The sequence below is a fragment of the Ruditapes philippinarum genome, unplaced genomic scaffold (genome assembly GCF_026571515.1).
Source record: "Ruditapes philippinarum isolate M1 unplaced genomic scaffold, ASM2657151v2 ctg6432_1_1_1_1, whole genome shotgun sequence".
NCBI lineage: Eukaryota > Metazoa > Mollusca > Bivalvia > Venerida > Veneridae > Ruditapes > Ruditapes philippinarum.
The window spans coordinates 44,665-59,877 of NW_026867037.1; the positions used below are offsets into that span (position 1 = coordinate 44,665).

Consider the following 15,213-nt stretch of genomic DNA (forward strand, 5'->3'; position numbering starts at 1 on the left):
CCTAATGAAAATATCAGTTTTTGCAATTTCTTTCCTAATTAAGATTAATATTTCATATGCAAGAAAAAGAATCAAACACCGGCTGTTGTCACAGACAAGAATATCTAGCTCTAGGGTAACTGTTTAGCGCAAATTTTACTCGGCAGAGCCTCGTACCACCGTAAACAGTTAAGATCCTTATATAATCTTTCAGTTTCAGCAGGTTAAGGGTTTAATATATCATTTATACAACACAAGTATTAAATATAAATGTAGCATGATAATATGTTATACAAGGCAATATAAAAATGTGGGTTTCATTTTATTTTCGATGCATTCTTTTATGGACAGGTGGTAAGTTAAAAGACTTGATACTTGAAAAGATTTGACACATGATATTTTTTGTGTGCAGAAATATAAAAAAAAAAATGTTTTCTTATGTTAAAAATACTGTTATGATCACTTGTATATATATAAATGTATATTTTTTAGAACTATTTGCTATGAATCTTTTATTAGAGATATTATTATTTCTGGATTTATGCCTAAGTTTGATGTCACATCACATTTCAATTACATGTACTTACTAAAGTCCCATTCTGTTGTGTAAAACTGCTTTTAGTGGTGAGATTCTAAGATTTAGTCTTTAAAAATTCTGTTTGGGGAAAGAAAAATGTTTAATTGACAGTTTTGTTGTGTTGCATATTGTTATTCCTGTATTGAATTGCGATATTTTCCAATTTGTGTTGCAGTCACAAATGGAGGATCTTCGAAAAGAAAAGAACGAATTACAAAACACGCTAGACACCATGACTTCTGAGTTCAGTACATTAAAAACCGAAAGTGCCAAAGTTAATCAAGAAAGTGTAGAGAAACTGACATTTGAAAATAAAGAACTATCAGCACAGGTGGAGTCTCTAAAATATGAAATGGACAAAGTTGTTGCAGAGAAGGATGAAGTAGCCAATCAAAAACTGGAATTAAGTAAGACTGAAATAAAGTTGACCAATGAAATTCAGGAATTGAAAAGTGAATTGAATTTGATAAAGACTGCAAAGGATGAGTATGTAGATCAGAAAAATGAATTATTGGAAACTCGGACATTGCTAGATACAAAGTCTACGGAGTTTGAGAAACTATTTAATAACAGTGAAAAACTGGATAAAGAAAATAAAGAACTGTTAAATAAACTGGAAGCATTAGAGGATGAATTGAATAATACAAAGAAAGAGTCACAAGGAATTGCTAAACAAGAGGTGAGACAATTATGGTCTTTATAGATACTAATTCTAACAAATGTGTTTTAAAGTGACATTATGTCCATCTAAGGTAATAAATGAGCGAACGTTTGAATGTCAAAATAAGTTTTCATTTTGCCATAATTCCTTTTAATAAAAAAAAAATATTTCACATTAAACAATGCATGGATTCAGTTCAGCTCAACTTGACTATGAAAATATGAGCTTAATGTCACTATTACTCTGCTAGAACCAAAAATGATAAGCCTTTGCCACCAGAATAGAGCCATACCAGTCTGCACATTAATTCAGTCTGATAAGGGTTTTAAACTTTTGACCGACTTACTTCAAAATTTCATTTTGTTATAAGGGATACCAAAACAAGAAGTATGAAAATGTATTATTTTTAGATCTTCAAACCTTAGTTTGAATGTTTTGACGCGAGAAATTTTCTCTAATCTGTTTAATTTAACTATATTATCGATATAACAGCAAGACTTCCTGACTAATTTAATTTGCCAATGCCTGTTGGTTGCAAATGATATCAGGTAATTGTTGGCCCTCTGTTTTTGAATGTGCAAAGATGTATAAATGATAAACTTTTCACTTTTTACATTGTAGGAGACAAATTTGATATTTAGTTATTCCACTAAGGAGAGTAGTTGATTTTGGTCAATTTGTGAGGGATATGTTTTGTTTGATTCATTGCAATATTCAGTATCAATTTTTTATTATTTCTGACCTTATTTATGACCTTGACACCTTTTTTATAACCTTGACCTTTTATAACCTTCACCTTTGTAATTTCAGATTATTGCTAGCCATATGAGAGACCAAAATTCAAAGTTAACAAAAGAAGTGGAAGACCTCCAAGCTAAGCTTAAATCAAAGGTACTTAATGATACTTCATGAACTGTTGGATTATTCTTGGTTATAGGAAATCATTTTAAACTACTGGGTTAAGGCAAGGGGAGCCATTTTGACCATTGATATTATGTTGTTTATCTTTTGCAAGGAGGTGGATTGTTGTCGTTTAGCTTGTTTTGTTCTGAGGTCAAGTTATAATTAGCCTTTTGAAATGAAATTTAGTTTGATGACTTATTAAGGGCAGTTTAACAGTTTATGTGATTATTGTCATTTTAGATGCACACTTCATTTCATTGATAACTGCATGTATTGCAAATATTGCTCTGCATGAATTTTATGTATAGAACCATTAACAAATAAACATATTTAAATAGAGGAATGCTATTAATGATTAAACTTCAATTAATCATTTAATTTAGATACCTAAAATCTATTCATGTTTTAACCACATGCTTAGACTTTACTTTTAACAATGAAACATTTTATAAATGGTAGAAATTTATACCATACTCTAATGCCAGAAGACAAGATTATTCTTTACACAGTTCTTTTCTTAAATTTTTGTGCTGCAAATATGGCTGATTTTTTTCTGATATCAAAAGATAGCTTATGCCATTTTTGATAAGTATTTCATATGTTTGTTGGTAATTTTATCAAAGTGTTGTCTTCATTTGTTTGATAAAGATAATAATAATTTCATTTGTATTTATTCCAGACTGAAGACTATGAAGAGGCAGAATCAAAGTTAGTATAAACATTTTTAAAGAAAAAGTTGGCTTAATGCTTTTTTTTAAATCCATAAAAATATTAAGTACAATGTACAATATAAAATAATATTATTCTTTTAACTAATGAAAATTGAAAAAAAAACGTTCCCTCATCAAAATGTTGCATTTATTGTTATTCTAAGCCTGCATTTGCTGCAATTTTGTGATGGATTTTACTTTGCTTTGAATTTGGAACTGCCTATGTAGGGTTTCAGCATCAAATACAAAAAACAATTGAGCTGCAGAGCTTTGTCATATTGCACAGATATACAGTTATTCAGGCTGGCCTGGCTTTTTACTGGCGACAAATGCTTACCTCTTTCTATTTCAGCATGGTAAAGGCTAATTTACTTTAGAAAAAAATGGTGTAGTCATTAAATAAAAGAGCTCTCCTATCAAGTTACAGTTATTTATACAAAACCAACTGACTTTATTACATGTGTGATATTTTTCTTTTCAGACACAAGAAAGAAATTGAAGATTTAAAGGCAAAATTACAATTAACATTAAATGAATTAAGTAAAGCTAAATCAGTCGTAGATCAGGAACGTAGTGAAAACTCAGAACTTACTTCCCGCGTGTTAGATTTAGAACAGCAACTTGACGATGTGTCACGTGCATCTGATTCTAAAGCCAGTTCTATATCAGAGATGGAAGTGAAAGTGAAAGAATTAGAAACTCTTATAAAGGAAAAGGAGAATTTAGAGGAACAATTAACAATGCAGAAAAGGCATACGGAAAAACTGCAAGATGAAATCGACGAGCTAGAGGCGGTAAAGATTGAGCTAGAAGATTCTCGAGACTTGTTCGATCAGGAGAAACAGTCACGTACACAGCTAGAGAGGAGGTTTCGTGACCTTGAACAACAGTACGAGGATCAGAGATTAGATCACGAAAATATACAACAAACTTTAACATCAAAGGTATCAGTGTTTTTTTACTTGTTTCAATCAACTCTCACTTCACTTGTAATAATGTTTTCATGCATATGTATTTGGTATTTTACTGGTGACCTTCAAAATTGGTTCAATAATGAGTGCTAAAGGACTTAAAACTAATTTAGTTTACACAAAGTTTATCTGTTTGATCATGTTGGAAGCTAAAAGCTTATAGGAATATTTTCTAATTTGTTCCTGGAAAAAACCAGTACTGAGGAATAATTAATTGTAAAATTTCTTGCTCAAGGAAACAACAGCTTGCCCATTAAAGGTTACCAACACAGTCAGCAATCCATACACTACTACTTTGACTTGTTAACATCTTGTCCATGTCACCACATATTACATGTATTTGAGATTGAGTTAAGACCCATGTATTTGAAGAAATACTGCTAAAGGCTATTGCAATTGTCTGACCACAAAATTATCTTAGAATTATAAGATGTTTTCATGTGAGAAAAGAGTGCATCACAAGAATTATTCCCTTATTTTGTACAAAATATTTGTTATAATATAAAGGTTTATTAAGAAATGAAAATTGTTCCAGAATCTGTTAAGTGAGGTATCTTTTTCTTGACCTGTAAACCTGCCTATTGACCTAATAAGACATTGTCTGACATTACAGGTAAAGACATTAGAAAATCGTGTTCATGCACTCCAAGATGACCTGTTTGCAGCTCAAGATGAACTTCAGGCTGCCCAAGAAAGTTATGAAAAGGTATGAAAATAGTTCCTTTCATTAAATATCAATTCACATTAAATATCAATTTACACTGATAAGGATTTAATTAAAAATTAATTAAGCAGTTCTTAATTCAAATTTTGCATCTCCATATCGTATGTTTGCTAGAAATACTGGGAATATGTGGCTAGATGTGGAACCCTGTCATTATAAGAGTATTCAATTATCATACAATCAAATATACAGGTAGAAATTAGAAAATAATGTTTAAATAAGCAAACTCCATGTGACATTATTTTCTTTTTTTATCCCATTGCTAATTGAGTTACGACTTTTGCATATTTGAATGCGTAATAGCAATATCTAAAGAGCGTAAGTACCTTGACTTGATTAAATTACTTTATGTATATGACAACATTTTTCAAAATAAGAAATTTACATAAAAAGTGAAAAAGAGTCGGCTCGGCGTTCTGTTTTAAAAATTGTTTTACAGCAATGAGATTTATAGTAATACTTGTTTTTTTTGTTCTTTATGAATGTCAATGATATTGATATGATATTTCAGCATAATCAAATTTACCACAAAGGAAGTGGTAAATTTATCTCTGGCAAGGTCAGTGTGTAACTAGGTCAAGGTCATTAAATTGACTGCATGGTGTTGGATTGTCTTTCTCTAACTTAGAAATAGGAATCTCTCTAAAACTTTGAAAATGTTTTGTTGTTTTCTTTAAATTAAAGTGGCATTTTGTTGATTAAAAAATAAACAAAGAAAAAAACAACAAAAAGCAACACAAAATACAATTGATATTTAGGACTTCAAAGATAATAACTACATGTCATTATTTTTGTCAAGGTCAGTAAAATATTTATACTTTTCGACTATATTTTTGTCAAGGCCATAAAAAGTATCAGATATTTGTTTTATTGTGTGGGAATTTTTTTTGTCAACTTTGACAAAGATATGAAATGTTGAAATGATATTATCATGTTTTATAGATACAATAAACCGCCCATGGGTACTTTCGGTATTTTCGTGGAAATGCAAAAAATGATTTTAAAAATAAGTTAGTGTTTTAGTCTTAGAATCCCTAATATTACTAACCTGGGACAAAAATTAGTAAACAACTGATTAACTCATCAGAGGTGCTGATATGAAGGTCTCAGGGGGTTCCCCAATCCTCTTAGGATATTAACAGAGCTCCAGATAGCGTGCGTATAAGCGTAAAATACGCATAGAAAATCTAAAATACGCATCACTTTCAAAATTCGTGCGTCACAGTTACGCACAACAAAATTAAAATACGCTCGTATGTCAAAATTTATGCGTGAAAGAATAGAAGTGTAAACATTTGATATGTAGAAAGAAAATGTTTTGAACATAAAAATACAATATATTTCCATTTTATTGCATTGAAAACTAAAAATTCTGTTGTCAACAACGCATGTTAAAAACGAAAGTAGCAGGAAATACAGAAGGGAGGTAACTCCCGTAGATCAACCTGTGAAATTATTGATGAAATTTGTGCCAGATAATCATCGTAGGAGTTAACACAGTATTAAGTTTGATTAGGCATCTATTGACATGCTTATGCCTCAATAAAAACAAAAATATATTTTAATTTCTTTAACTTTTGTTGTTGGAACAAAATAACATGTTTTTCACCAGCAGTTTTGTACTCAATATTTTCGTACCCAGTCTACAGTTACGGACAATTTTCTCTCAGACCAATACTTTTTTTAAAATTAAAGATAAAAAAATCTTGTTTATGATTCTTTAATTCTAATTTCAAGTATAATTGTTCAAACTGGAGTACATAATAAGGTACATGCCAACAGAAATAAAGAAAGAAAAATATTGACTCCTAGAAAATAAAATAATTTCAGGGCTTCCACTAGTTTGGGAGTCATTTACTCCTTCATTTTGGCCTGTGACTTCCGAAAATCAATACTTTTTCTTCTTTACCTATACAATGTGACTTCCAATATCAGAGATTTTGAAGTCTTTGACTTCCAAATTTTGAAAATGGAAGCCCTGATAATTTTGCTGTGTATCCTAAACTTGAGTTCCAGTATACTCTGGAAGTCTGACTTTACATGGCATGTTTTGTATTGTTTCACATTAATTAAATCAGTATTTAATTTGTAAAGGTTTTTCTAAAAAAAGAAAATTAATAAACAAACAAACAAAACAATAAGTTTAATTTGTTTATAAAAAATGCAAAATGCTTTTTTGACAGATTTTACCCCTTAAGTTTTTCAGAATTTGCATTTTACTCCTCACTCTAAATTTTGAGGGGTAAAAACCCCTTGGCCAAAAAAATTATCTGGAGCTCTGCAGGATATGGATAAAAGCAGTATTTTTCGTAACATGTTTGTGGTATTCTTTGCCACGGGTTGAATGATGTATACTTTGTTTATTAATATAGGGTTGTTTGTTTTTCTTTTTCCTCTTATCTTGATATGATAAATTTTTGATTTTAAAATTTTGTTTCTTTCTTTTTGATGAAGTGAACAAATGGGTGTAGAGAGTAATTTAACTGTTATGTGCTTTTCTAACATTTTCCAACAAATCTAAAGGAAACTTAGGAACAAAATGATAAGTGCTTCATAAGTGTCTGTATAAAAAAAAAGTTTGCCAACAATTGAAAAAAACATAATTATATTAAAGCAGCACGCCTCCAGATTAATGCTAATTTGAAAATGTATTTAACAGTATGATATTGTGAAGTTACCAAATGAATGCAAATTACCTATTATATCAATGACACTTACAACCCATGTAAATTACCATTAGGTGGTCAAAATATGAAAAAATAGCCTTAATTGCGTTAGAAACGCAGTAGAAATATAGTTATAAATACTGAAAAATCTGTCATTAATTGCACATAACATGTAAATTATTACAAGCTTTTTGAATCTTTATACTTTTCCCAAAATCTTAGTTAATTTTTCTCATGTTTGGTTTTATCGAAATATTTTTGCTCATCTTGAGGTGTGCAGCTTTAATATGTGTAATAAGAATTGTTAGAAAAATTAAAATGTCATTTTCGTAGTTTAAATGATACTGTAGAAAGATTCTGTTGTTATAACTTCTTAGCATTCTTTTTTTAATTCTTAATTAGATTTTTAACACAAATCTTGATAGATGTCTGTTATAAATAAATTTTTGTTAAGATATCAATATCTAAGGTTACTATTTCCATGGTAACCCTTGCCATGGTTACTATAACCAGTTTCTTATATTATGTTTATTTACATGATATAAAATTTATATGATGTTTCTTTTTTGCTAAAATCTAGAAATTGCAGGGTTTTTTTATTGTTCAATAGTAGAATATCTATATTGAAGGTTATTTTAATACCTATTTTGAAACATGTACATTTATTATCTTACGTGAATTTTCATCTTTTTCTGAAGCATTTTCCCAGTCTTATGGTTTGAAATATTTATAATAAGACATTCTTTGTTACTATGGTAACAGGTCAAGGAAGAATCAATGGCCGCTCAGATAGAGCTCCAGGAAAGATTGACACAGGAAGAGCAGAAGACGGTACAGGCTGTAGCAAAACTAGAGACTGACAATGTAACCCAAAGATTAGAAACTCAGAAATCAGAGGTAAATTGCAGGTTGCCATTTAGTTGTCTTTGGCCTTTTTCTATAAGTATATCATGGTTAGCTTGCTGTGGGCAACTGCTTTTACTCAGGCAACCAGTACAGACCTAGATCAGCAGACATATCTGTGCTGTCTGATCATGGTCTACATTGTCTGCTATTTAATCTTTTCTCCCTAAAAATAATGAATGGTTCAGACCAAATTTAAAGATGGTGTTAGTCCATTGATGATATTTAGCGTGGTAAGTAAGGCTCCCACGTTTACAATTTTTTGTAAACGTTTACACGATTGCTAAGAACCGAAACGATACTGTTTAAACGGTGGTACTCTTTGTACTATACTACACCAACTATTCAAGTCGCCAAATGATGACTTACTTTCTATTTTTAACACATGTACAATAAGATCATCACGATTGAGTCGGCACATATTTTCTGCAGTGTATCCTCATTTTGCTCTTTTGAAAGATCAAAGGAAAATCAACTTTACCAAAAATGTCACGAGTGATTATTGCACCGTTATTCTGTGTGGAGGGTTGTAAACAGGTATTTTCCGTTTTTTACTTTGGAACAAACCAATAAGAATTGATATAATTCATGAATACAGTCAATGATTAAGATATTTTAAAAGACAATATGGTCATTTCGGTTAAACGGTAAAAATTATCGTAAACGTTTACGAATGAAAATTGAAACGGATCCATTTAAACGTGTAACCGTGGGGGCCTTAGTGGTAAGGCTTATTTGGTGATTAAGAACAAATGATAAATGTGGTTGAATATTTATTTCCATATTGAAATAGTCAACAAGTGTTGCTTTGGGCAGAAGAGGATATAACATTTTGGCAAATTTTGGGGAGATTTAAAAATCTCTTTTCTTGATATATTTTCATTAGAAATACATAGATTTTTCTAGAAGATATATAATTTTATGATTCATGTTTTTTCAGAATCTTGAGAAACAAATTGAGGCAATGAAAGATCGAGTAACTGAGGCACAGAATCGCGCAGACACAATTACTAAAGAACGCGACTCACTCATGCGTGAAGTAAAACTTCTCCGAGAGACAACTAAACAATTTGGAAACAAATCTGAAGACAACGAAAGCATGAAACAAGACCTTGACAGTGTACGTCGGGAACTTGAGCATTTACGCACGTCAGCACAGTATGACGGTGAAGAACGACAGCAGCATTTAGATAAAATTAGAGCGCAAGAAGACCAAACTAGACAACTTGAGTTGGACAATAGAGAACTCGCTAATAAGGTTAGTGAATCAATCTTAATGGTTTCAATGTTTTGAATTAATCATTAATTCCTGTAGAAATGTGTTTGTGTCTGTGAAGCAAATATGCAAAAGCTTTGTTTAAGTTCTTTTTGGGTGCCTGATATATGCTCTGACCTCAAGATTATAAAAATATTTCTGGGCTCTGTTTCAAATCTCATTTGTCATTCATTAGTCAGTACACTTTCTGTGCCAGCCTTCTGAGCAATCAAATACTTGAGATCTTAGGAAAGTTTTTATAACCTCAGATTCAGGTCGGACTGCAGTATTTTTCATTCATCAAAATCATCAAATCATTGTTTCGCTGTATTTATTACATGTGCAAAAGCTGAAAAATGACTTGAATATAAAAGAGATATTCATGACTTCTGTTGATAGGACCAGATAATATGCAATAAGAAGAAAATTGTAAATTTATTATTAATTAATCCATAACTTTCACAAATTTGTGTTTAATTTAAAAATTTTCCTTGTGAGTATTGTAATATTCAAATAATATATATTGATAAATATGTACTTGAGTTGAAACTTGGATTATATTCACATGGAATAAAACTTTCAGCTTCAGGAAACCCTAGTCAAATATGAGCAATCAGAAGAATCGTTCAAGCGTGAAAAGAAGGACACGCTTGATCGTCAAGAGCAAAAAAGCTGGCAAATGACGCAAATGGAGTCTGACCTGCAGACGGCAAACAATAGAATCAAAGAGCTCAGGGAAGAATTGTCCAAGAAACAAAATAATTTATTGAAATTGGAGTCAGATAAAGTGGGACAGTCTGTAAGTGAACAAAAGTTTGTCTTAAAATTTCTCTTTGGAAATGAGAGAGTTACGCTATGGCGAACAACTTAAAATTTAAGAACTACAGTCAAGACTGCCTTAGCGACCCCCTGATTTAAACGACTCCCTGTCTTATCCGACCTTGTTTCAGTCCTCCCAACGTATTTTCCTATATAAATGGTCTGAATTAAACGACTCCCTGTCATATGTGACAAGCGACCCTAATTGTCTGGTCCCAGTGCAATGTTTGGTCTGATTTTAACGACTTTCACACCTTTTAATTGTCCGTTAATAAGATAATTTATACCTATTATAACACCCAGAGGGCCAAAATAATTTAGTCCAATTTTAATCCAGTAGCAAACAAAGTCTACACACCTCTTTCTCAATTGCACAGTATACATGCAGGTATCAAGTGACGTAGCGTCTGTTCATGGTAAGCATGATGTAATCGATGTGTGTGTAATGTACATCAAGTAAACTGGGTTAAGACTTGTGTTAGATTTTTTTTTTATTATAGAGTGCTCACGGAAGATTTTTTAAGCAGCATTTTTTTTTAATTTACCTTTCTATGACTGCATAATTAATACGGAAAAAATATTGATACCAAACCAGAAAAAGCTTTGGATATGGATATGTAACACAATTTTTTCATGGTTTTATTTCATAAATATGATGCTCAAATTAAGATTTGTCAATATTGTAAGTTCAAATAAGCATGATTTATAAAGATATCACCCAATTTAACATTTCATGTAAATAAATGCCATTAAAGGGAGGTAATTAGAACTTTATTTTCTTTAAATTCTTGGTCAAATTTTCCAATAAGAAATCAATGCATGTAATTTATTGATTAAATATAATGTGCACAAATATTTGCAGTACACATTTAACATATTCTTTGATGTTGGAAAATTGTTTTATTTGCATAATTATATCCATATATATATATTTTTTTGCAAGTGTAGTAAACAGACAATATCAATCACAAAACATACAGGATCTTTAAGTCACAATGATATATAGACAGATAGATGATATTTAAATTTAATTTTCTTTGAGACTGTATTAAGAGACTCCCTGTCATATGTGACCTTTTTCAGAAGATCCCTTGGAAAGTCACATATGACAGTCTCGACTGTATATTCAAATGTCATGCTAATGCAAAAAAATTGTTAATAATATACAAACAAGTATTTATCTTTATTATCAGTTACCATTAAATGAAATGAAATAATTTTATTATGAAAATATCAACTAAAAGACATTTATTCAAGTTAAATGTTTATTTCTCAACTATTCAGGCCAAGTCAGAAAGTAACATTGCCAGATTGGAGGCGGAGCTAAATGAACTTAAGATGTATCATCGTAAAGAGGTCGACAGGCTGAATGGCAAGGCAGAATCAGCCTCTAAAGAAAATAAAGACCTAAAGAATACAATTAGAGAAAAAGACCAGGTATATCTTGTAATTTAGTACATTAGACGCTTTTTTTTTTACTCTAAGATGGTGCTCTTACTTAATGTGATGACTGAGTGTGCCTGCTTTATTCGATAGCTGTTTCCATGGTTAAATCAGATGTGTATTTCAAGGCTGATGCAATCGTCAGGCAGGCAAAATTTCTGTGTGACACTTGGTGACATCTTGGTCATTCAGTCTTGTATGTCACTGCAACAATGGTTGGAATTTCCTATTGTTACAGTAAATAATGATAAACCATTTGATGTCATATAGTATTTGATTTCTAGAATAGGATAGTGTTCATTAATAAGCATTTACAAAATTAAAATGGTCATTTGGCCAGTTTAATTTGCTAAATTCTTACATAATTATGAATGCTAACCAAAATAGTGTTTAGGATTATTTTTATAAACAGTTTATTTATTATTCTGATGAATAGTTAACTGATTTACCAAAGTAAACATGCTGTGATTCATTTGAAATACTGCAATCCTATTGGACAAAAACTGGTTTCAAACTAACATCTAAATCTATTAATGTACAGGAGATATTAAGCAAACAGCATGAGTTAAAGAGAGTTAAAGCACAGGTAGAGAGACTGGAAGCCCAGCTACAAACAGAAATGAAAATACGCACAGATCTTGAGAATCGTAACACATCCCTTGATCAAGAAATATCCAAGGTAAGAATAAAAAAAATTGCATTTCATAGAAAAATAAGACCCTTATTGTACCGGTAAGTAGTTTTGACCTTTGTATATTTGTTAAAATTGTAAAATGCAGGCCCTTAGTGACAGAAATTTTGCATTTAGATTGTTTCTAAGACAGTCTTTAAAGTGTTAACGCTGTATATAATTGCTTACAGCATGAACAAAATACAAAATAAAGCTTATTAAGTCATATTTTGTAACATTCTATTCAATTTTTGCCCCTCACCGCATTGGGTTTGGATCTCGAAAAGGAACTTTGGATTGATTCATATGGGAAAGCTATTCAAACTTAGATCTACATGTATTAATTACCAGGAGATTAATGGTTAGCTGATTTATATCAAAGTTAACATGTTATGATTCATTTGAAATACTGCAATCCTATTGGACAAAAACTGGTTTCAAACTAACATCTATATCCATTAATGTACAGGAGATATTAAGTAAACAACATGAGTTAAAGAGAGTTAAAGCACAGGTAGAGAGATTAGAAGCCCAGCTTCAAACAGAAATGAAAATACGCACAGATCTTGAAAACCGTAACACATCCCTCGATCAAGAAATATCCAAGGTAAAAATTGAAAACTTGCATTTCATAGAAAAATATGTCCCTTATAGTAAGAAGTTTTGACCAATGTTTGTTAAAATGAGACAATGCAGGCCCTTAGTATCTTAGTACTTTAAATAAACTTTTGCATGTATATTGTTTCTAAGACAGTCTTTAGAAGTGTTTATGCAGTATATTGTTGCTTTAAGGGAGAACAAAATACAAAATAAAGCTTATTAAGTCATATTTTGTAACAAATTATTCAATTTTTGCCCCACACCGCATTTGGTTCGGATCTCGAACGGACTTTGGATTGATTCATATGAGAAAGCTATTCAGCTAGCTTACAGAACATCGGTGGTTCTACTCATGTGTTCATTCATGCGTGAAATAATAAATAGAGGGATACCTTAGGTCTTCCTCCACCAGTATAGCTGGAATGGTGCCATATTACCTATACTGTGTTGTTGCGACATAAAACCTAACCAAAAAAAAAAAAAAAAATTATTTTCTTTTTAATGCCCATGCATAATTAGATTGGTGGAATATTGTTGCTATCCTTCTTATCTTTTTGTATGTCTGTTTTACCTACAATTTAACCTGTCTTATTCTGTACAGTTGCTGAAACCTTTTCTATTGTACACTTGATACATGTGTGTAAACTTTATTTCAATGCATTGAATAAAATGTAACCTTGACCCCTAAATGACCTAGACCTTCTCAGGCCTATGTTTTTCTAAATTTGGAAAATTTCACCTTAACATTGGTAATAAAGAGGAAGGGATATTTTTGTGTTTCAAGATAGTGATATTTCTTGTTATTTTCACCTCAACAAGACAATGAAATTGCTTGCGGCACCATGATTTGTTGTTATTTATAATACCACTTTTATGAATTTTAAGTTCAAATGTGTTAATTACTTTATTGTAGGTATGGAATCAGGTTCGAACATTAATGGAGAAGAATGCTAGTCTAGAATCCACCAAGAGAAACTTGGAGGAGGACATTGAAAGGGTAAATCTGGTTTATAGTTTACATATGTATATTAATATGTCATTTTTCACGGCAATATAACCAATATCATATAACCATTACATTTCTTTACCATAAAATGATGATGTTTTAAAAAATCGCAAACCTCTAGGCCACAGTGGTTGAATTATTCATTAAATGTTACAGAATTAATTTCTTGCTGGTTTATTTCATGAATTTATCTGTGAAATTTATGATTTCCATGGTTTCGAGAAATATAAAATACAATAATTTGTCAGCTTGTACTCGTAGTTCTATGCCAATAAATAACTATAATACAAACATAAATCTTGTATGTTCAGAAATCCAGTACCGCGCGTCAAGCAGAAACCACGTATGTTCAGTCAAAGGCTAGTCACGATACCACGATGAAGGCGTTACAGAGTCGAGCAGACGCAGCAGAAAGACGGGTAATTTTTTTTTTATGTGTGCTTTACTGTAATGTGTATATAAACAGCTTGCTAAAGCATTCCATTTTATGAAATGTTATTCGCTTTCTTGGCTAGCTGCTAGCGCGTATTTATTTCAGAATCTACTTTTAATTTTTTTCAAAATATCAGATTTTGTCCGTGTCATGTTTTTGAGATAGATAAAGATAATTTTATGCAAAGCAACATATATGCATTTATTTATAGTTCTTCATTGACAGTTTGGATATTTTGACTTTGAAATTAGACATTTTAATAACCAGTCCCGATATAAGACTTCTGTGATTGGTCAATTTCAGATATGTGCTTAACCAATCGGTGACATTTGTCATCAAATTCAAATTATGAAACCAAAATCTGTAGAAAAGATTTCCTCTTAACCCTTTCTCACATTAATTCATGAAATAGACTAGTCTTACTTTGTATTTTGGAATTGTCCATTATAATTCTAAGGGTTTCAATATATTAAGAATATTAAGATTGTGCAAGAAAGTTGCACAGGTCATGACCTGGCTTGACACTCTAAGCATAAACCCACACCTGCAAAAAGTTAATAGATACATGTATGTTTTAAAAGTATATGAAAGACAGAAGGAAAAAAACACTTGAAAATGGAATGTTTTAACAATTTATAAGTATAATTTTTTATTGTTTTTAAACTTTTTATTTCTTCCTCCCCCCCTCCACAAAAAACTTGTATATACCCCTTATATAACATAGAATGATTTAGAATGGTTGTAATATATAATATATATAAAGTAGTCTGTTCATAATTTATCCTGATAAATGTTTTAAAAAGACAACAAAAACAACAACAACAGTTTATGCCTTAGATATATGTAATGATTAAATATATGTGTGTATATGGCGTAGTGATGTGCTTTCTGGA

The 15,213-nt window shown here is 30.9% G+C and overlaps 1 protein-coding gene across 19 annotated transcripts in view; it reads left to right on the forward strand.

Moving 5' to 3' along the window:
- LOC132734601 (trichohyalin-like) overlaps positions 1-15,213 on the forward strand; it is an 86,406-nt gene that overhangs the window by 38,842 nt on the left and 32,351 nt on the right. For 17 of the 19 annotated variants that reach the window (XR_009626341.1, XR_009626342.1, XM_060721393.1 and 14 more), the window contains 13 exons: positions 732-1,235; positions 2,028-2,108; positions 2,800-2,828; positions 3,312-3,774; positions 4,415-4,507; positions 5,037-5,084; positions 7,954-8,088; positions 9,035-9,352; positions 9,933-10,148; positions 11,453-11,605; positions 12,751-12,888; positions 13,795-13,878; positions 14,199-14,306. Coding sequence is in view for 17 of the 19 variants with exons in the window: in XM_060721393.1 (XP_060577376.1) it covers positions 732-1,235; positions 2,028-2,108; positions 2,800-2,828; positions 3,312-3,774; positions 4,415-4,507; positions 5,037-5,084; positions 7,954-8,088; positions 9,035-9,352; positions 9,933-10,148; positions 11,453-11,605; positions 12,751-12,888; positions 13,795-13,878; positions 14,199-14,306 (2,370 nt within the window). In the remaining 2 variants the exon portion in view is untranslated. Of the gene's footprint in view, positions 1-731; positions 1,236-2,027; positions 2,109-2,799; positions 2,829-3,311; positions 3,775-4,414; positions 4,508-5,036; positions 5,085-7,953; positions 8,089-9,034; positions 9,353-9,932; positions 10,149-11,452; positions 11,606-12,152; positions 12,291-12,750; positions 12,889-13,794; positions 13,879-14,198; positions 14,307-15,213 lie in introns of all 19 variants that reach the window. The other 2 variants (XM_060721378.1, XM_060721385.1) reach the window with 2 other exon arrangements.